The sequence below is a fragment of the Gymnoscopelus braueri genome (assembly GCF_963280865.1).
Source record: "Gymnoscopelus braueri genome assembly, chromosome: 23".
Taxonomy (NCBI): Eukaryota; Metazoa; Chordata; class Actinopteri; order Myctophiformes; family Myctophidae; genus Gymnoscopelus; species Gymnoscopelus braueri.
Genome location: NC_137625.1, coordinates 7,699,531 through 7,722,527, shown reverse-complemented (window position 1 = coordinate 7,722,527; position 22,997 = coordinate 7,699,531). Strand labels below are relative to the sequence as shown.

The 22,997-nt window shown below is 39.9% G+C and overlaps 1 protein-coding gene across 1 annotated transcript; it reads left to right on the top strand.

Annotated features, from left to right (window-relative positions):
- The first annotated feature begins 488 nt into the window (after window positions 1-488).
- Window positions 489-20,203, top strand: tmem209 (transmembrane protein 209). Its single transcript, XM_080421056.1, has 15 exons — window positions 489-550; window positions 2,822-2,973; window positions 4,446-4,504; window positions 5,044-5,175; window positions 5,684-5,907; window positions 8,338-8,542; window positions 9,375-9,550; window positions 10,551-10,622; window positions 12,177-12,273; window positions 12,813-12,938; window positions 13,547-13,644; window positions 13,860-13,974; window positions 14,352-14,449; window positions 15,857-15,930; window positions 18,765-20,203. The coding sequence occupies exons 1-15, from the start codon at window positions 518-520 to the stop codon at window positions 18,817-18,819; spliced, it is 1,716 nt and encodes a 571-aa protein (XP_080277182.1). The 5' UTR covers window positions 489-517; the 3' UTR covers window positions 18,820-20,203.
- Window positions 20,204-22,997: the final 2,794 nt, after the last annotated feature.

The window sequence follows — 22,997 nt, the reverse complement described above, 5'->3', positions numbered from 1 at the left end:
TACAAAAATCGTGACGTTTTATTGCCACCGGAAGTATTTTGCTTTCTGCCAGACACTTTCAAGCGTTGCCATGTCCGCTTATTATAAGCGACTTTGGGCTTGATTCTCTGTAATGGTAGTTGCAGGTTGCTTTTTTTGGGGCAGGTTTCTTTGCTTATTTTGAGCTTGCTTCCTCAATGTTGTTTAAAGTTTAAACAAAATTGAGGAAGCAAGCTCAACACTTCAAACTTTAAACCAGTGGTTCTCAAACATTTTCATGTCATGGTCCACCATGGTCCACCAAATTAATAATATGTATGTGTCTGTGGACCCCCATCTGGAAATATTTTATGCCAGGGAAAAGATATTCCACATTTCTTCGACCTTTTTGAAAATAGCCTATTGTGTGTGTGTGTGTGTGTATGTTTAAAAGCGAAGGGCTCGCTTCATTTGGGCTCGCTTTCCTAGACCTGGTTGCTTGTTTCTCTCGCCAAACCTGGCAACACTGACATTTTCCTTCCGGGTGAAGTACAAACCGATGCAGTGCCGCTGTTTCCCTTCTATCAACGCGGTATGAATGATAAACTTAATATTAATAATATATACCAACAGTCATGATAATACTGTACTAATACTATTGTATCCATGTGTTCGTTCAAAACATATCTGTGGCCTCGACTCTGTTTTCCCGGTAACTTCCACTGTGTGTTTTTCATGTGTCAGCTAACGGTGGCTAACCAGCAATGAAACCATGTTAGCCTCACTATACTGAGGCTAACATGCAGTGGGGGAAAAAGTACTCCATTTTTTTTACTTAAGTAAAAGTATCAATACTGCAACGTAGAAATGCTCTGTTACAAGTCAAAGTCCAGAAATCTAAATTGACTTGCGTAAAAGTACAAAAGTATTGGTTTCAAAATGTACTTTAAAGTACCAAAAGTACATGTACTCATTAAGCAGAATGCCCTATTTCACAAGTGTTCAAAAATGTATACAAATCTTTTGAAAGTGGTAGATCTGTGACACATTGTGAGCTTGTAGATCGGCTATTTTCAAATGGCCGAAATGTATATATATAGGGCCGAAGTGGATAATGTATGTTTTGTAATAATAATCTAGATCTACAAAGTAACTAAAGTTTTCAAATAATTGTAGTGAAGTAAAAGTATAATATTTACCTATGAGATGTAGTGGAGTAGAAGTAAAAGTACAGAAATTTGGAAATACTCCAGTAAAGTAACAAAAAAATACCTCAAAATTAAAAGTACAGTACTTGAGTAAATGTAATAGTTACTTTACACCACTGCCATTAATCACAGACAGTCTGGATAAAACAGAACCCAGATGGCTGAATGTTTCTGTTGTCATGATAAGTTGACTGTTCCATCAAAACATGGAAAACAACATTAATTGAGCTTGTAGATCGGCTAATTTTGAATTTTGGTAAAATAAATACAAGCACAATTTAACTTAAACCCAGCATATGCACATAATAACACCGTAATAAAACACTTATTTCTCTAATGTGGTCCTGCAACACAAAATTAAATAAATAGTCCAATAAAATGACATAGTACCAATAAATTACGTAGCACGCAGTACGTCACATGAACTCACAAAATACAAAAGCACTGAAACCCACCTAAAATAAACGCATATCAAACCATAAAAAAACATATTTAGTTACTCTCCACCTCTGATTATGATAGTCTGTGGTTCTCAAACCTTTTCAAATTAATCAGAAAATATATTTTGCCATGGACCCTGGTACAAGTCTAAGACAATTCTTGTGAAAATGTTTCAAAATGTTCCCACATTTATTTCAAGATTTTTTTTTGGGGGGGGAATAGCAGATACAAGCTCACAACGTGGCACGTTGTGAGCTTGTAGATTGGTTATTTTCAACTAAATCTATATAGATGTTGATGCTTTATTAACACATTTTGCTTGGGGACCCCCTGGCACTTGCCCGGACCCCACTTTGAGAACAACTTTATTTTTGATAAACTATGGACACATGCAGGTGATCTGATACTAAAAACCCATAGGAGTTTATATGCAACAACCTGATACCAGATGCCTATATGACCTTTATCCATCTTCATATCAGATACTGTACAGTACTGTACATACATTTCATTACCACCTGATAAAAGTCTACCAAAAGGGATTCCAATAATTCATTTGGATTCAAACATCTATAGCAAAAGTCCAGAACTTGAATGTAGTGATAAATAACAGACACTTTTCTACCAGATATTATTGGATTCATGTTTAAATGCCAGATAAACAGAAGCAGTTTGAAAGGTTTCCTTTGACAGATTTATGCTTGGTCTGGGGATCAGCATTAAGGTGCTGTAACACGTGGTCTTGTTGTTTGGTTAAAACAGAATGTCTTTGTTAAAACGTGAAAGCTCTGTGTTCCCATAGTGATAATCATATAGAGTGTTTGTTCAGTAACACCGTCTCCCCACCTCTTTAATAAACAGAAAATACATTTTCAGGTGGGTTACACATTTCATCCAATCAGGGAAATGAACCCATTTATCAGCTTCAACTTCAATAGTGTTCCATTTGCCATTTTGTCTGCTAATTGTTTGTGTCATCATCATCCCTACCTGGGGAAAAAAAGTATTTTCTGTTTACTAAAGAGCTGGAGAGAGACGGGGGTATGACTGTTACTGAACTAACACTATATAGCAATGATTACTGTCATAGTTATTAGCACTTAACTAAAAACGAATCGCAGCACCTCCTAAGTGTGTGTATAGCAGTGTAAAGTTCATGGTAAAGGCAGGGTCCTGTAAAGCTGGGTGTTTGAAAAGCTCTCTACGTCTTTCAGAGGTTGTGGAGGATGTTTACCCCGCCGAAGGATGGCGTCTCGACGCTCATCGACAGGACCATGAGACTGCGGAGGGAGGAGCAGGCCCGCCAGGTGGTTCTGGCGTGGGCCGTGCTCAACGTCTCCCTGGCCGGAATGATCTACACTGAAATGTAAGCCAGCATCGTCATGTGCAACCTGTGTGTGTTGTAACTCAAATCTTTGCTTCTGGGGATTCTACAAATGTATTCTAAATCTTAACAGTTTTTAGAAAAAAAAACTATTTTATAATATCAGTGTATTTGGCCGTGGACCCCCATATCAAAATGTTTTGTTCCAGGGACCCCCAGAAGTTGTAACGGAGTAAAAAATTATCGCTTTAAAAATGTATATATTCAAAGACTTGCACACATTTTCACAACTTTTCAAAAATAGCAGATCTACAAGCTCATAGCGCGGCACTCGGTGCCGCGCTATGAGCTTGTATATCTGCTATTTTTGAATAGCCAAAGAAATCTAAAAATGACACAGATGCGTTCCCGGTCTTAATGGGTTAAACGTATTAGAATGGGTCAATCTAGTCATAGAATACGTGTTCAAAAGCATTTTCCATAAAACCCTAATGGTCTCGGATATTTCATTTTCAGTGTATTCGACTTGTCGGCTGTATGTACAACAGCGAGAACATGGGTTTAGAATGATAATACAGAAACATCACAGTTCTCCATATCGTGCCAATTGTTTACTTTAGTGTGAGATGGATTCCTTTCATGCCGTTTCACCAATCACAGATTGCAACTTGGGCCTAAACGAAACCTTTGAGTCGTGTGATTTGTTTTTGCTCTAAAGGAGTACTTCACCCCAAAAATTACTTATTTTCTATCAATTACACACCCCATGAAACATTGAATTCATGGAGATTTTTTTGTTATTGTCGCATTCCTAAGCCAATAACTTGATTATAATAATAAAGATGCTAATGTATCCGGTAGGAGACACAAAGGAGACTTTTGTGTCTCCTACCGGATAGACCGCCGGTAATCAAAATTATTGGCTTAGGAATGCGACAAAAACAAAAAAAATCTCCATTCATTCAGTGCTTCATGGGGTGTGTAATTGATAGGAGATAATTCATTTTTTGGGTGAACTACTCCTTTAATCCCTGCACATTGAATCAAGTCCGGTGAAGTAAAAAGGACAGATTTCTTCGTTTTTTCATCGTAGGTCTGACTCGGTGTCGTCGTACCTGCTCTCATCTCTTCCCTCAGCCCACACAGTGACGTCTCTAATGTATGACGTCACTGTTGGGTGTAAACCGATGTCCAAAACCTTACTTTTAACGAAATTGAAACAAAGAAAGAACCTGTGTTCCAGTGGATCCAATGTAGTTATTATTTAGTCGTAAGCTCTTGCCAATACTTTTCATCGGTTAAATTTATAAAACTCACAGACACACTTTATCTTTCTTTTTTTTTTTCATTGAAAATAGGTATTGTGAGCTTCTATATCGACTATTTTTGCAACTTTTGCACGACACTTGACTCTTGTAGGACAAATGATGGCATTTATTTAAACTTGAAATATGGAGATACAAGGTTTCTGCCCAACAGCGTCATTAATATGTTTTTTAAATTGTTTTTCCTAGGTCTGGGAAGCTGCTGAGCCGATATTACAACATCACCTACTGGCCCATCTGGTACATTGGTGAGTGCTTCTCTTCACTTCTGATTGATTTATTGATTTTTATTTGGTGATAAAAGAAACGCCACAATAGCACTTCCAAATACATACACAAAGATATCACAGAGGATAGAAACTCAAGAAAGCCCTATGGCTTATTTCCATTGTGGTCCTCTATATAAATGTAATTTTTGGTGTCTGGAATCCAGTCTACAAGTTTGGACCCCCTCTACTTGGAGTTTGATTCCCCAACCCTGCAATGTGTTGAGCTGTCCCTGAGCGAGTCACTTAACCCCAAACAGCTCCACCCCTGTGCCCCCAGCGCTGCAAGAAGCTGAAAACCGAATTTTCAAATTATTTCTAATTACCATTATTAGTCTAATTATTATTATCTACTGTATATAAGTTAGAATAAAACAACACTTGTCTACACAACGGTGGTTGTTTGTGGATGACCATGTCAAACTAAATGTTCGAGCTGGGTATCAGATTAGATTGTGTCTTATTTGTGCAGTGGCCCATGGGTCATACCGTTTATCTGCTCTCTCCGTCTTGTCCCACAGAACTAGCCCTGGCTGCTGTGTTCAGCCTCAATGCCCTGTTTGACTTTTGGAAGTACTTCCGATACACTATGGCCCCCTCCACCATCGCTGTAACCCCTCAACAGCATGCGCTTCTGGGCCTACGAAACTCAGGTGAGAGCCTCGTAGAATAATGACATTGATCATGCATTTATTGATAGATCACTACGGCTGTCACAGTTATTACAAAATCACCTGATCACAATTAATTTAGATAATCACATTATTATTATTTTTTGCATAATCATCTGAATTATTTCCATTTATCTGTATAATTCATCTGTTGTGAAAAGTTAATACATTTTTAAACATATTAAAAAATAGTGAGCTTGTAGATGAGCTATTTCCACTATTTAATTTAATCTAATCTATCTAATCGTACCAGTCATTGTCAGTCACTCATTTCTTTGTATATTTAAGTTACTTGTCGTATCTGCCTGGGTGGCCCCTGTACCATTTTTGTTTGGGTCCCAAGAGTCCCTTCCTAGAAATGTAGTGGAATCAAAAGTACAATATTTCTATTCAAAATGTGGCGGAGTGAAAGCTTGCAAAAAATAGAAAATAAACCTTAAACAATTCAAGTACAGGATTCCAGTAAATGTACTTTGTTACTGTCCGCCAGGTATCCAGGCCTCCCCTCCCCAGAAACCAGCGAAGGCGGAGACTCCGGCCCCTGCCCTGTCTTCCCCCATGCAAGGGCAGAACGTCCTGAGTTTTAGCCCCTCGCGGCCCCCCACCGCCAGCCCCAAATTCTCCCCCAGCTGTGTCCCTGGGTACAGCCCCCCGCTAGGTAGCCCGTCCACACCAAGCAGCACCGGAGGAGGGGCCTTCTCCCCCTTTGGAAAGGTGGGTTCAAATTACCCTCTAATCGAATATATATATTTTTACACTCAAAGCCCCAGAGTTGATGATTATTTTATTTGACAGCATCAATAGTTACCACTGTGGTAGTTAGTGAGTAGGATAATTACTTGTCACAAACAAATGCTTTTCTCGTATTAACTCATTTAGTGCCACTGGACGTAAAATACGTCCTATGTAATAAGCCCTGTGCCACAGGACGTTAAAACCGTCCAAAAAGAAAAGAAAAAAATATATATATATATAAAAAAAATTCAGAACCCAAGATATGATGATTTGAAAATATTCTGCTCCATTCACTTCTTGTTTAACTTCTTACTGAAAAAGGCTGTATTTCGGCTCATAAGCACTTTTTTTTTACAATGAATTTTGGCTGTGGCACTGAATGGCACTTTTTTACAATGAATTTTGGCCAGTGGCACTGAATGAGTTAACTGGGGTTATGGGGTATCTGTATTTTAGATGTCCAAATACTGCATCCTATCCTTTTCATTTTGTTATAATAATTTATAATACCTTTAAAAGAAAGGAGCATAGCATGATAGCTTGACGTTATCATGACATGCATCCAACAATGATTAAAACTCTTTAACTGCCAGAGTATATACAACTAAATAAGGCCCAGACTGCCAGCGATTTGTCTTACCTTTTCAAGTAGTCACAGAATATTTATCTCCAGTATGATCGATCCCCTGATGTTTGCTAATCACGGAGAGTTTCACTGCTTCCGCAAAAAAAAAAGTCATCACGACCTCCCGTTTGCTTGTTATACGCCGTTAAAAATAGCATGTTTCTGCAAAAATACATAGTAAAACACAGGAGGCGAGATACAGGATTTTTAAGTAATAAGTTAACCAGGAAGTGAATGGAGCAGTAAATCTTGGGCTCACGTTATCTCCTGGTTCTGTGTGAAATAATAATATATATATAATTATAATTATTTTTATTTATTTTCAAAAACATCCAAACTCGTCGTTGAGCACTGGCAGAATTCGACGAGTTAAATCGTCCATGGCAGTCAATGAGTAAAATGACTGTGGCTGGTTGAGATTTCAGTTTTGTATAACTTTTTCAGACATCTCAGCTGGAAAAGTCTTATTTTAAAAATGTCCTTTCTTTGCCATTGCTGTGCAATACATTTTCTATCAGTTTTCAACAACATGCTACACCGCTGCCCTAATATTATTTAGTGGGGTTCACAAAATGTTTAACACATTTTAGAATATATAAAAAGTTCCAAAAGGATTTTTTTTTAAATGTCTCAATTTGTAATTATTCTTTTTGCCGGACCCAGGGGGTCTGGCTTACATGAGGCTTTGTACCTGTTTCGTCCATACATGGGCATGGTCACTTTGTCCTTAGGCCCCAGCCATAAAAGTCATGGGCATGTTTTGTACCTGTTTTCTCCATACATGGGCAAAAAACAGGTTTTGGTCACTTTGTAATTAGTGACTTTATAGCCTAAGTATAAAATAGGACATTAAGACCTCTACAAATGCCTTCTAAATCCTAACAGTTTTATGAAAAACGTATGTTGCTATATATATCATCTGTGTTGGGTGGAAACCTCCAAATCTGTTACTTTTCAGGATTCAAAATTAAAAACGCGGCACGAAGCATTGCGTTTTAACTCATTGAGTGCCATTCACGTGTGTCATGTGTTTTACCGCTATGGTGCAATGTGCCAATCACGTGTTTCACGTGTTTTTGATTTTTTTTTGTTAAAAACCCAAGATATTGTTCAGAACCCAAGATATCATTATCTGAAGATTTGCAGCTCCATCCACTCCTTGTTTAACTTATAACTGGAAAAGGCTGTATCTCGCTTCCTAAGCACTTTTTTTTACTTAATTAATTAATTGATTAAAAAATCGCACTGGCCAGAAATAATTCAGGCACTCAATGAGTTAAGCTTTTAGATCTGCTACTTTTGATGCTTTTGTGTGACGCTGTAGGATGAGTAGGGCGTTAATTCACGAAAAAAAAACACATGTTAGAATACGAAATTATGAACAAGAATATGGAGATAAGAGGTTTCTGTCCGACAGCAACGATATAGCAAAAATCTAAAATGACAAAGATCCTTTCCCGGTTTTAATTTAACCCATTAAAACCTGAGGCCGATGATTTTTTTTTTTCTAAATCCTTACGCTTTAAAAAATACATATATATTCAAAGATTTGCAAAAACAAATCACGATTTTACTAAAATAGCAGATCTACAAGCTCGTAGCGCGGCACTCGGTGCCGCGCTATGAGCTTGTATATCTGCTATTTTTGAATAGTCTAAAGAAATCTAAAAATGACACAGATGCGTTCCCGGTCTTAATGGGTTAATACTGTAATATGTTGTCATTTCAAAGTGTAACATTTTAATATTCCGCACGTGTGTATGTGTGTGGTTTGCTGCTGTCAGGTGTTGAACTACAGCCCGTCTCCCGGGTCCTCGCCATACCCCAGCAGCCTGGGCCCCGCCGAGGGCTCCGGGCTGCGGGCTCGCTACCGCACCTCCCCCTCCGTGTTCAGCTCACCGGGGGGCAAGGAGGACTACATGGAGGACCCCAAAACCCTAGAGAGGTTCCTCCGCGCCGAGGAGGAGAAGAACCACCGGAGCCAGCTAGGTTAGTGACTGTAACCGTTGTAGTGTTTATTTTTTAATTATGACATTTTGCTTGACGATTAATTGCCACTCAAATAATTGCATTTATATTAACGATTTAATTGTGTTTCTGTCATTGAACATTATGAATAAAACATAATTTTGTAAACAAAAGTTGCACTGGGCAGATATGACAAATAACATATTACATATTTAAATACGAATCCAATCAAGGGAGAGAACTCGTGCATGATTCCAGATGAGGAAGTGACACAAATAAATGTGCAGAATTGAAACTGGAACACTATAAAATTGAGGCTGATAAAATGGGTACTCTCTCCTGATTGGCTGAAATTAGCAACCCACAAGAAAATGTATTTTATGTTTATTAACTCATTCACTGCCAGGCTTATTTCAAGCTTGTTGATCCATATGCCAAAGGCATTATGGATCAAACGGAGAAAAAAAATTCTCCGTTTACATTTTAACATTGAAGTGGATGGAGAATTAACTTTTTGAAAATCGTTTTCTCCTAGTTCCTTTGAGATTAAAAAGAAAAAAAAATAACCAAAAAAGAATTTAAAAATTTTTTTTTAGGTGACGTCAAAAGACGTCATTGGCACTAATGGCGCACTGAAAACGGCCGTCAAAAGACGTCATTGGCACTATATGAGTTAAACATTGCAGAGACGGGGAGACCCCTGTTACTGAACAAACACTCTATAGCAACGATTGCTATCAGAATATAGTAACTTTTACTTCAACTTTTTAACCAAAAAAGATCATTTCCAGTACATACCTTTAAATGAGCTCTGAGGATTTTACTGTGTTACATTGTTGTTTCTCCTCTCCAGGAAGTCCAGAGTCCTCGTCGCCGACTCACAGCCCTACCTTCTGGAACTACAACCGCTCTGTGGGCGACTACGCCCAGAGTCTCAGGAAGTTCCAGTACCAGCCGGCCTGCCGCTCACAGGCACCCTCTGCCCTCAAAGATGACACCGACCTGGGCTCCAAACAGGCTGCAGAGGAGGTCAGAGGAGTTGGGTTTTGGGGGGTGCTGTAATCCAGTCGCGGCCCCATTTTTATTGGTTTTATTGGTTATTTTATTTTTCACCAAAAAATAATATTAGTAATAATTCAAAAGACTTTATGAAAGAAAAGAAAAATCGGATTATTTTTTTAATGGAAAAAATACTGTGTGTTCCAGTGGATCCAATGTAGTTATTATTTAGTCAAAAGCTCTTGTTAATACTTTTCATTGATTCAATATTTGTAAAACCCACTTAACCACTTGACTTTCAACCAGACCTTCGTATTTTGGGAATGTCGTCATAGGCAGCAATTTAAAAAAAAAATCTGAATTTTTCCATAATCTTCAAAAATAGCAGAAATAACAGAATAACTCACAATAATCGTATCGCGGAGATTTAAATTTATCGTAAAATTGTCCTCCGTCATGCACTAGGATGAATTAGCTTTTGTTGAGCTGCAAATTCAGTACCAGTTAAACCCTCTATACTTGATAACACAGACCTGCAAAGAGCGCATTTGCTTCGCTCTTATTTCGAGTGACATGTCATTTTCATATCGTCCCATCCATATGTGCAATACCCTTTTGATTTTAATTGATTGATCTTTCTTAATAACAGATTAATTGAAAATGGTTTTACCAGTTACTATCAAAATTGGCGGGTGACTAATGTACATTTTTCATATGGAGTGATTTATTTGATGATTTCATCATCAATTCAAAAAAGAATAAAGAAATGAAACATCACTGCATATGGAGCCAGAGTGTGCAACACTTAGTTTTCCCCCTTCTTTAAGTTTGTTCCCGGGGGTCAGCAGCACCTCAGACCACAGTCTTTGTTGTGCGTTCCCTTCCTTGCTATAATGTTAATTTCCCACCATGGTTAGTAGGTTGTTGACATTATCAGCGGTTTACAAGCGATAAACTGCAGGCAATGCGATTGTTTGACTTGAATGGATTCATGACACTGCCTGTTTTAATGTCCCCGCTTCTTGTGCAGGTGTGGGCCAGAATCACCACCAGTCGACCCGTGGTGGACCGCATCGACAGCTGGACGGCCAAGCTGAGAAACGTGAGTATTCCGTACAGCCTTTCCCGCTAGGCAATCTTTGGGCCGGCCACCATGAAGATTATAATGTAATAAACATCACGTGCGTGTTTGCAGATACATGCATGTGCAGTAAACCACCCAACTGATCATTATACCTCGTTAGCGCTGAGCTTCTTTCCACTTTATCACAGATGCAATCTGTTCCTGTGTTTATAGTTTCCTAAAGCATACCTACTCCACCATGCAGGTGTCTCTTGCCCAAAAGAACAGGATTAAAGTCAGGAAGGGTGGATGAGTGAACTGCTTGTGCGACTCTGTGGTACAAACGGGCTGAATGTTAAGGGCTTACGCAGTAACCTACATCAGCTTTTGTTTGTTTTGTTACTTTTACGTTTAGTTCATGATGATAGCAAGGAAGGTAGTCGACTTGCCTGCTGCAATGTGTCACCCACGTTATTCCTCCACTCTCTCCATTGCAGCCACTGGGTTTGCTTGTAACGACCCATACGAGTTTGGGTCCTTGTTTTATTATCGTCATTTGGGTCCGGGCTGGTTCAGATTCTATTAGGGTCTGTTTATCATGTATAATGCCCGAGCGAACCAAGAAGACCCGTACTCAGCGCCAGCGGCGCTGATCAGGAGCAGAGAAATGCACCTGTGTGCAGCCTGATCTATGCTTCGTCGCATGACTGTGTTGCACAGCGAAAATAGCAGACCTACAAGCTCACAACGCGGTGCATTCTGATGTGTTGCGAGCTTGTACAGTAGGTCTGATATTTTTGACGTGCGACACTGTCATCCGACGAATGGTCTGATCTAGGATCAGATAACTGCAGCACAACTAGACAGCACACTGTCAGGATCAACGTAAGCTCATAAAAGAACTTTGAATATAATTTTAATGGTCGTAAACTATGTATTGCAATGTTATGTGTTACATATCCTAATAATAATGATAATATAATAACAGCACATATCGGTCAATGGCCGATATATACCGGCCAACGGAAACCTTCATTCCGTATATCTGGTATATCGATAAATGATTCAAACATGTACGGTATCTGCCAGAAAATTAGTATCCAAAGATGAGAGAGGAGACATTGGAGCAGATATGCAGCACATACCAAAAAGTGCATTGGCACTTAGTCTACATTAATTGATCTGAATCAGACCGAATGAGTCACAAACATATTATCTGTCCGACAAAACCTTTTAAAACGTAAAAGAACAACAACAATATTCTAGCAGTTATCACTTATCTGTTATCCACTGCCAATCAATTATGTTTTTGCTTGTAATGTTGGTACGGTAGGAAATAGGTTGATTCACTGATACGCCACTCTGGATAAGAGCATTATCCAAATCCTCTCCAAAAAACAAGTAGAACAACATAATAATAATAATGTAATGAAATGGCTCGGTGTGTATTATTACTTAGTTAATGCGGCAGTGTTGACCACTAAAAGTAGCAGATCTGCAAGCTCACGATGAGTTGCAAGCTTGTAGATTATGGAAATGTTTATGTCCTCACAAGTATAGTAACACAAACATGTGTGTGTGTATGTGTCACAGTGGATAAATGACACCATCCTGGTACCTTTGGTGAAGGAGGTAGACTCAGTCAACAGCCAGCTCAGGAGAATAGGCTGTCCAGAGGTCCAGATGGGAGGTAAGTGCATGCCACCTACATTTAATTATCATTTCTCGTACTAATCATTATCTCTGCCAGGCCAGGAGGCAGAGATTGCGTTTTCGCCCCTGCAAAGGCCTATTTAAAGGGATAGTTCACCCCCAAAATGACTTTTTTTTTCTATCGATTAGTCATCCCATGGAGACTTGAATTCATGGACATTTTTTTTTGTTGCATTCCTAAGCCAATAATTTGATGATCGGCAGCGGTTCCAGTAGGAGACACAAAGAGTCTCCTTTGTGTCTCCTACCGGAACCACTGCCTACAGGTCCGCTGGTCATCAAATTATCGGCTTAGGAATGCGACAAAAACTAAAAGATATCCATGAATTCAATGGGGTGATTAATCGATAGAAAAAAAAATGTTTTTTCGGGTGAACTGTCCCTTTAAGCTCGGAGCGACAAGTGTCGACCGACGTGTCACACTAGGCGTCTCTCAACGTTCAGGATAAGTAAAATGTCAGGATCATAACAGCCGAGTTAGTAATGATTATTATTTGTTTCTGTCCAACCCACCAGAGACCAGCATTAGCAGCTTGAAGCAGGCTGCCGTGGTGAAAGCCTCCTCCATCCCCACGATGAACGCCATCGTCCAATACCTGGACATCACCCCCAACCAGGAGTACCTGGTGGACAGGATAAAGGGTCTGTTGACACACCAACGATCCATTGCGTTTTCCATTAGTCTAATAATAGAGTAGCCAAACGTATCGTTTCGGGGTCCTTGACATGAAAACGGTTGAGAACAACTGACCTAAAACACCCGTTGATGTAAAGATAAAGATAAGATGAGACCTTCCCACGAGGGAAATGTAGTCGCCAGAGTCAGCGCAGAAAGTACTGTAGAACAGTGGTTCTCAAACGTCTTTGTGCCAAGGACCCCCAAATTGATATGTATTTGGCCGCGGACCCCCATCTGAAAAGGTTTTGTGCCAAGGGACCCCCAGAACATGTCCAAAAAAAATTCAAAAGTAGAAGATTTACAGATTGTAGATCTGCTATTTTTGAATAGCCAACTTATAAATAGATAAAATGATTGTGATGCTGTATTAATTACTCTTGCTGGGGACCCCCTGGAACCCCCCCAAGAACCCTGGGGATCCCCGGACCCCACTACTGTAGATACAGCAGGGTAAATGTGTCACACACAAAAAAAACGATAGAATAGAACAATATACACCCTCTACTTTATATTGTTATATAATCTATTACATTCTAAAATTTGTGTGTGTGTGTGTGTGTGTGTGTTTCAGAGCTGGCACACAGTGGCTGTATGAGTTCATTCCGTTGGACCAGAGGTGGTGATCTGAAGGGCAGGAAGTGGGACACAGACCTTCCCACAGACTGTGCTGTGAGTCTACACACACGCACGCTGGTTTAGTTCACTTAGAATTCAGAATTATCTTCTGCATCCTTTGTCATGATGAAGTGCTTAAATCCAACCATAACGGCTCAAATGATCATCATCATTTGACCAGAAAAGGGTCCTAGAAAAGCCCCCCCCCCGTTTGTTTCTCTCTCTTCAAAACAGTATTGTTTTCTTATTATTGTTTTGTTCTCATTCAGATCCTCATGCATGTGTTTTGCACCTACCTGGACTCCAGACTGCCTCCACACCCCAAATATCCAGACGGAAAGACCTTCACCTCCCAGCACTACAGCCACACCCCGGACAAACCTGGTAAGACTGGACGATTCAGACCACTGACCAAACATCTTCATACCCAGTCAAGAAATGAACCTCTTGAAATGGAACAGAAGCTGGGCTCAGACTACTGGAGTTTTTATGATCGTTTGTTTACTGTTTAAGTCAGAAAACAATGTTGCACATTAAGCTAATCATCTGGGGATCCCCCCCAAAATAACTTGGGGACCCCCTGGGGGTCCCGACCCACAGGTTGAGAACCACTGCAAGATTAGAGAATAATGTTGCCCGATATTTGCTCCCGATCTAGGCTGGGGTAGACGATGCCTACCTCAAATGCACCTGATTATCCTGTATGTGTGCAACGTACACTATCTCAGCCGCTGTGCGTGTGTGTTGTGTGTTTAACCTAGATGTGAGCAATGAGAACCTGTTCTGCATTCACCAGAGCAGTACCAACCCTCCGCATTACCAACTCATCTACCAGGGACACATCTACAACCTCCCCAAGGTCAGCACCTCACGCACTACCAGTTCTCCTGTCTTACTTTGAACAGTGATTCTCAAACGTTTTCATTTCACGGACCCGCCAGTTTGGTATGCATTAGGCCACGGACCCTCATATGCCCTCAGAATCTACAGATCTGTAAGGGTCCATTTGGTTCCGTTTGTACACTCTCTGTGTTACAGACCTGTAAGGGTCCATTTGGTTCCATCCCTCAGTTATCATTAAGAATGAACTTTATTATTGTCGCATCACAGGTTTGTAGGTGTAAAGAAGTAACTGAAGATTGTTTTTGCTCACGGCACGCTCCATAACAGTTACAGACCTGTAAGGGTCCATTTGTTTCCTCCCCATCAATCATTCTTTGAACCCCACTTTGAGAACAACTGACTTAGAACACACAGATCTCCATATTCTAACTGAAAAGTAACAGTTTTGAACATAAGAGGTTTACACCCGACAGTGACGATATTATACATTTTAATTGGGGCGGCCATAGCTGAGTGGTTAGTGAGCCCGCCTAGGGAGCCAGAGGCCCTGGTTGCCCCAGGTACGATTCCAGGCCAGGCCAGCAAATGTGTCGATGAAATGAAATTTGTCCCTGAGGAAGACTCTTAACCCCTAATTGCTCACAGGCCCTCATTGGAAACAAGACTGCAAGGACTTTCATGAACGGACCTGTTAAAGGAATTATCCTTAATAATTTAAATTCATAAGATTATTGTTCCAGTTTAACCTCTTTCAACCTGGCGTCCCTCGTTTGGGCATGCCGTTATTGTCGACATTTTGCCAAAAACATTTTTTTGCACTCTTGCATGTGTGCTGTTTTATCTACTTGCTGAGAGCTGAAATATTTTCAACTCGGGCGTTTGGAAGCAGTTTTAGACGACGGCCGCATTGGCGTTTTCAGCCGTGAACACGACCCCTAATGCTGCATTCACACTAGCAGCTACAAAGCAACCGGCTACCAGCTTTTGAAACACGCTACAAAATGAAGTTCAGCTGGCTTCAACTCCACACTTGCAGCTACAAAACGACCAAGTGTTGTTTAACCATTTCCACTGACCTTTTTCCACACAATTCCTGCTTGTAATGGGGGAAAAACAAATTATTTTCATCAGTTATTATCAGTGTTTTTCCTTTATATTTTTCTCGCTCGTCAGACGCACGCTTAATGATGTTAATGACCATGTTGCACAACTTCCCAACAACGACTCCGCAACAGATATACTGTGTTGCTTTGTAGTTTTGTATCTTTTTTAGCTGTCAGCCTGAACGCAGCATAACTCTGGTGTTGGTACTCAAAAGGTGCCTTGCTTACTGGTTCTCTGTAAGACGTCACATCATTTTTACGACGTCTCTGGCTACATTTTCATTGCACTGACATACATTTGTTTTGGATTGTTATTACAGGGCAGGAACAATCTGTTCCACACTGTTCTCATGTTCCTCTATGTCATCAAAACCAAGGAGTCAGGGATGCTAGGGTGAGTACTGTGGATCACTATAATACTCTAATATAACACTAATATAATAATCTAATACTATAATCATCCAAATTTACTGTACCAGTAGGGTAAACTGCAGGTCATCATGGCATGAACATTTTTAAAATAATTCAAACGAAATAATGATTTGTAAGCCTTTCACAATTAATAATCGATTTAGATCAATCGCTTCCATTGAATTCACACTTTGTGACACGTTGTAAGCTTGTAGATCAGCTATATCCGCTATTTTTACCCCTTTTTTTGTATAAAATGTGTAATCGTGACTGCCGTAATGATTTGACCAATCTACTGCACCATTCAGTGGATTATAAATGGTTATCAAACATTTGCATGTCAAGGACCCCAAGGTTGATACCTATTAACCCATTAAGACCTGAGGTCGATTCTACAAATGTCCTCTAAATCCTAACAGTTTAATGAAAAACACATGTTGCTATAATCAGTGGTTCTTGTGTGTCATTAATCATAGGTTAACACATCGGGTGCCAAACACGGTCTGAACCGTGTTTGCGCAGAGTAGCGGTCCGGTGCCGAACACGGTCCAGACCGTGAAATATGTCTTTTTGTTTTTTTCGTTTTTCTCCACACGGGCGGGGCTAGAGCAGCTCTGGGAGTACCCATTGTGATCTTGAGAAGGATAGGCCAGATAGATCACCGGAAAAACAAAAACATGGCTGCCATCCACTTCCTGTCTATTTCCTTCTTTAAAACACCTATATCTCCGAATCTGTTTCCGGTGGGGAAAACCGGTCATGCGCGATGCGCGATCCCCCCCCATTGTAACTCGCGAGTGAAATGTTATCGTTCCAGGTTGTAGCCAGGGTCATCGCGCAACATGAATGGATGTTTTTTTTTACATGGATTTGCTCCTCGTGGAGTCTAGAGCTTTAAACAGCAAAGCGCAGTCAATGGGGAGAATGCTGGCACCCAACGTAAGTTGTTATGAAAAAATGCTGGCACCCAATGTGTTAACATTGTAAGTGATAATTTTTGTTCAAACCAAAAGTGTTTAGTTAAAGGTGGGCCACCAATTTCATCCAATCAGGAAAGAGATCCCATTTATCAGCTTCAGTTTTATAGTGTTTCAATTCCAATTTTGTCTGTTCTTTTTATTGTTATTATTTCAGTTGTTAGGCTGTGTCCTGTATGGGTTCTCTCTCATGATTGGATGAAATTGGTATCCTCCTGACATGAACACTCAGCAATGATTGCTATGAGAATATAGAGATATTTAACGCTATTTAATTTTTGATTTAAAACAATTACTTACACTACCCTTAACATGAATAAATTACTATTCAAATTTATGTTGAATATTGATTAATGAATAATCCTCAACTAGGTTATATAAAATGCTTGCTTACATAATCTGGATGTGATTTCATTGCAGAGCTGGAATTGTATTGTATCGCCCTGTTTTCATGCTTTCGGTTATTTTATATTATTACACGGCTTGGTTGAATGCTTGATTCTGATTGGTCAGTCATCAGTCATTATTTCTGGATAATGACCGATGAGCTCTATAACGGACCGCTGTCTAATCAGAGACTCAGAACACCTGCTCATGTCAACCTGCACTGCTTGGTTTTATGCTTTATCCAACATGACAGCCATGTAAACAAACAAACAATGTAATTTACAACTAAACATTGCTCTGAAGAATGTTTTTGAAAACATTTGAAGTGAGAAATAGACGATGCAATAACCGAGAAGTGATTCTATTTGATCCACTACATTTCCTTGTTTATCGTGGCGCAACAACGGGGCAGTACCAAAACGCTCGCCCCAAATCACTGTCGCCCCAGGGCAAATCCGGCGGTATTACAGGCAAATCGGCGGTATATAGAATGGGGGGCGAGTGTGTTTTGGGGCGAGTCTTTCTGTTACCTTATGGAATGCTGTTATTTGTTTTCCGAGGCGAACTTGTCCGCCCAGCTCAATACTTATGGAATACTTTCATTGCCTTAAGCAAGGAAATACTTCGTTTTGTTGTTACATTTGGGTCAATTTATTTATTTATTTATTAAGTAGCCTTGTAATAAGCGGGATAATGCATGGGGAGGTGGTCATTATTGAAATTTAAAGCCCGACAGGGTGATTATGCACCGAGGTGGAGCCGAGGTGCATAATCACCCTGAATCACCCTGAATCACCTCCCCATGCATTATCCCTTGCTTAGTTGGTGTCAGCTCATCATCGATGAACTTCCCTAATTTGACTGCACATGATTCCACTATTTAAATGACCCATCTTTTATAGCTGATAAATTGCTCGCTCAAGTCCTTATTTGACAGTATGAGCAGGAGGCAATTCATCACAGTATAAATTATTTATGAGAATCATTTTATTCAAGAGGGGCATATAAAAAGGTATTATGTAATTCAGTTCAAATAGAATTTTTGCATTTGAGTTTGCCTGTCCGTCACAGAAGAGTGAACTTCTGAAGAATGACATAAACTTAAAAGTAACGTTGGAAAGGGATCTTTTACGTACAGTAAAGTGCTACTCAGTGGAACAGTCTGGATGGATACTAGTGAAATTTTCAACTAATTACAGCTAAAGCTTGGCTATTGGAAAAGGTTCCTTTGTAAAAGGACACATTTTTAAGCTCCGTTTTTAATTTTTGTCACTGTCAAGTTTGTTTTGCATTGTAAATTGGTTTTAATTATTAAATGCATGTGAGAGGACCACAATGGAAATCTAGTCTTATGAACTTGTTTGTGTTTATCCTCGATATTCTGTAACCTGTGTAAATGGTAAGGTTTTCTCATATCAAATCAAACTAAACTTGATTTCTGTGCTTTCCGCAGGAGGGTGAATCTGGGCCTGTCCGGGGTGAACATCTTGTGGATATTCAGAGACTGATGGCAGCTCTGGTCACGATGGTGCGCCTTAAGAATGTGTCAGGACGACGCCAGTGGGGTTTTGAAATAGCCCGCATTGTTGTATAGGGTGATTTACATGCGCTTATACTTGCACGTTTTTGGTGCACAACCGGTGCACAAAAGTGTAAATGGGGCATGATGAGGCTCTCACAGTACCATAAGGTCTCTGTCTTGAGACAAATGCTGGAGGAGACTCACTTCACACTGAAGGACTTGTGGAATTTATTACCCACATTCAACCTGGTGCCCCTGTTTTGGTGCGGTCGTACTGTAGGCGAAGAATCTTCACACATTTTCAAAGGTTTTTTAAAAAACAACAAAAAATTGCCGATCTACAAGCTCACATGCGACACGTTGTGACTTTGTAGATTGGCTCTGCAGGAATCTGTCTAAAATAGTGGCTTAAGTGGTTAAATTGTTTCTCCCAGCAGTCTGGAATAGCACAATGGCATTTTTTGACATGCTCTCAATTGTATTCAGAAAAGAACAGTTTGGAAATGTGTTATTATTGATATTTTAGGGACACCTGTCTCTGTCACACGATAATGTCCTTGTAAAACAATGTATTTTTTTATATATAGTTAGTTCCGTTTGGGATTATTTTGTATACTGAGAATGTACCAGCATGGCAGACTTGTAAATAATCTACAGTACCTTTCTGGTGGGTCACACAAGGGCTCAGAGCACTTCTTGAATGTAAATATGTGTGTAGTTTATTTCTCGTCCTCGAGCTGGAATAAATACATTTGTGTCCGTTTTGAATACACAGAATATGATGTAAAACGTCTTTTGTTTTCTACCGAGGATAAACACCTAATTAAAAGCGTAGTTGAAATTGCTTTTATTTTGGTGCTTATCTTGTATAACACAAGCTATAGTTGCAGATTATGGATATCTTTTTCATTTTTTTTTCCTCCAGTGGAGTGAATGGCACACTCTGGCTACCTTCCACAGGAATAGAATTGGCACACTGTAAAATCCAGTGTTTAACACAGATCCAAAATAAAGCTATAGATTTTACTGTGTACAGGTTACTGATCCAATGCTGGTTTTTGCTTGGTTTTAAATTAGACACGCAAACTCGAGTATTGTGTATTTGCTTTATTGTTAAATGAGACGTTGTGAAAATTTTGCATGGTTTATTTTTTCTATAGTGGACAAACGACTTGCTTTGGAATTGGCAACATTTGAATACCAAATGATTTGTTTCACACTGAAGCCGTCTAAATGCCAAGGGCGGTCAAGCTTTCTTGTGTTTGCATATTTTTTTGAAGGTAATAATTGTGTTTGCTCATTAATGTAATGCCATTTTATTGTGGACTTTTGCTGAGACATGGCATTCATGAAAATAAAAGCAATTAAGAACCTCATTTTATAGCCTCCTTACCGCTTACCACTGTTCTTCTTTGAAGCTTCACCACGTGAAGCCTAGCATCCTTTTTCTGGGCATGTCATAATAGGCAAACTTTCAGGAGGAATAGCAAATCCAAAAGCTCACAATTTTCCGACTGGTCTATCAGACCACAATATATATTTGTTCTTACACAGGGGACACGGGCGCAGTCGGTAGCGCTGTTGCCTCACAGCTAGAAGGTCCTGAGTTCGAAAAGAGTCTTGAGTCAAGACCCCGGCTCCCGGGGAGACATCAAATTTCTCTTTTGGGTCTTGAGTCCCAACACTCAAGACCCAAAAGAGAAATTTGATGTCTCCCTGGGAGCCTGGGTCTTGACTCAAGACCCAAAAGAGAAATTTGATGTCTCCCTGGGAGCCTGGGTCTTGACTCAAGACCCAAAAGAGAAATTTGATGTCTCCCCGGAATCATACGAGTAAGTAAAATGTATTTTCAGGGGAAACCAGCAAAATGAGGAATAATATAATAAAAGACTGTCTTGCTAATAAAGCGTAATGTCTCTCATTTTTGTCTCCGCCGGAGGCGGAGAGTATGTTTTCGCTTCGTCCCGCTGTGTGTTCACCTCCCTCCTAGCCAAGCTAACATTGGTCAAGCTCCACGTGACACGTGTCAATATGTTGACACCAATGCCTTTGATTGGCTAGAGGGACGCATGACGAAATAAAATCCTATAAATAGGTGTGTCACTTCAGAAAGCCATTTATGTTTTTGAAGTGAGGTAAGACGGGATCAATCAGTCTTGATTGGAACAGTACCTTCCAGTACAAATCACCCGTCCGTGCGTGTGTGTGTCCCTCTGAGAACACCTAACATTGGTCAAGCAAAGGCGCAGAAGGCCAAAGCTAAGAAAGCATACTCATCTACAACAGTAACACAGAAGAGGACTATATAGAGTTGAATTGATCCCACAACAAGGCCGAAGTCTTAAAACTGTAACAATTGGCCACCTTGATCAAATACATTATGTAGCACTAGAGAAAACTGACATAGATCAAATACACCAATCAACTGCTGAAACTGTTCAAGACAATGAAGATGAAGAAGAGAGACAAGCATTTGAACAAACCAGTCGATTACGAGGACTCCCAAATGACACATTGCTTCAAGAAGATTTTTTTTTAGATGCAGACACTACATATTCAGTCGCCCCTGCAGAACACCAAAAACCACGCGCATTCTACCAAGACGACCCGTGCTATTAAAATAGCACGGGTCTGCTGGCGGAGACTTGTGCTCCGAGGAGCACATTTTCTAGTTTACAATGTATTTGATATTACCTGTATATTATTTAATAAATTATGCATTTCATCCTCTATATATTGTCCAGCAACCTTTATGATAAAGGCGAAAAAAGATAGTAGACCCGTGGGAGCCAGATAGCTCAGATAGGTCTACCAAGGTTCCTGTGCAGGGATTCGATCAGATGATCTTCTGGTCTGAAGTCAAGAGCCCTTCCGACTGAGCTATGGATAGAGCAGCCGCATTAAGAGCAGAAGTCACACTTTCAACTCCCACCCTCGGCCAGGGTCAAAGATTTATATTTGAAATCCGAATGAATGAATGGGTCAAAAATTTAGAAAGTGCAAACACCAGGTTGAAGTTCATCCATGACGGTCATGACAGATCCAGACTGCACTAGCGATCTGTTTACATTCGACCGCATGGCTCATTTCCATAAGACGTTACCATATTGATTTTATCCCACTGTTGAGGGTTAGGGTTATGTTTTATATATTTTGTTTAAGACTTACAGTAGGCTGCCTTGCCCCACTGGAATACAGTGACTGATATAAATTAATAATATACTGGACCATACGTAAAATGAAGAATACCTTGTGATGTCAGTGACATTTTATTACAAATGAAAATGAAAATAAGAAACAGTGCAGTAACAATACGTTTTCGTATTACAGCAATTTTGCAAGTACAATATAAATATAAATATATTGTCTGTCATTTGGTCAAAGCGGGGATCGAACTAGCGACCTTGGGATCCATACTTCTTAGAAACGCTAGTTTTAACTACTCAGTGCTTTTTGAAAATATTCGGATACATATTGCTTGCAGCAGGATTTTACATGAAGCTGAGTTAGAATTGCATCCATTCCCTTCCCCCAAAATTTCTCTCCTTTTCTTTTCTTTCTTCTCTTTTTCTTCTTGCGCCCTCTCCCCCCTTCTACCCCCTTCTACCCCCCCACCTTACAGTCCAATGTTCCCCAGCTTAATGTGAGAGGGGAGAATGAGAGACTCCAAAAGTAATGAAGACTGCTGTCACTATGCGAGTCAGGAGGGAGTGCAGGACAGAAAGACCAAGGCAGACTAGTTCAGATACAAGGAGTTTTCTTGTTTTTATTATGACAAAAAACAGGGAACACAAGGAGCACGAGAAGGACTGTAGGAGGGCACTTGCAAGTTTCACTTGTAAAAGCACAAGAAGAAAGCCTACATACACCGAAACAAGGAGACTAGATCAAACACTAAGATACTCACAGACAACTACATACAACAAACAGACTGGCAGTGAAGGGCAAACAAAAACACATTGGAGAGGAGACACAGGTGCTTATCTATGGACAATCAACACACGATTGGCTAGGGCTAAACAAGACACAGGTGAACAACATTTGCAAATGACATGGTGAGACAAGACAGGTAGCAGCAAACAGGAAACACTCAGACATCACTACAAAACAAAAGGTACACAAGTGTAAATTAAAACTAGAACTAAGAAGATATATCTCTAAAAT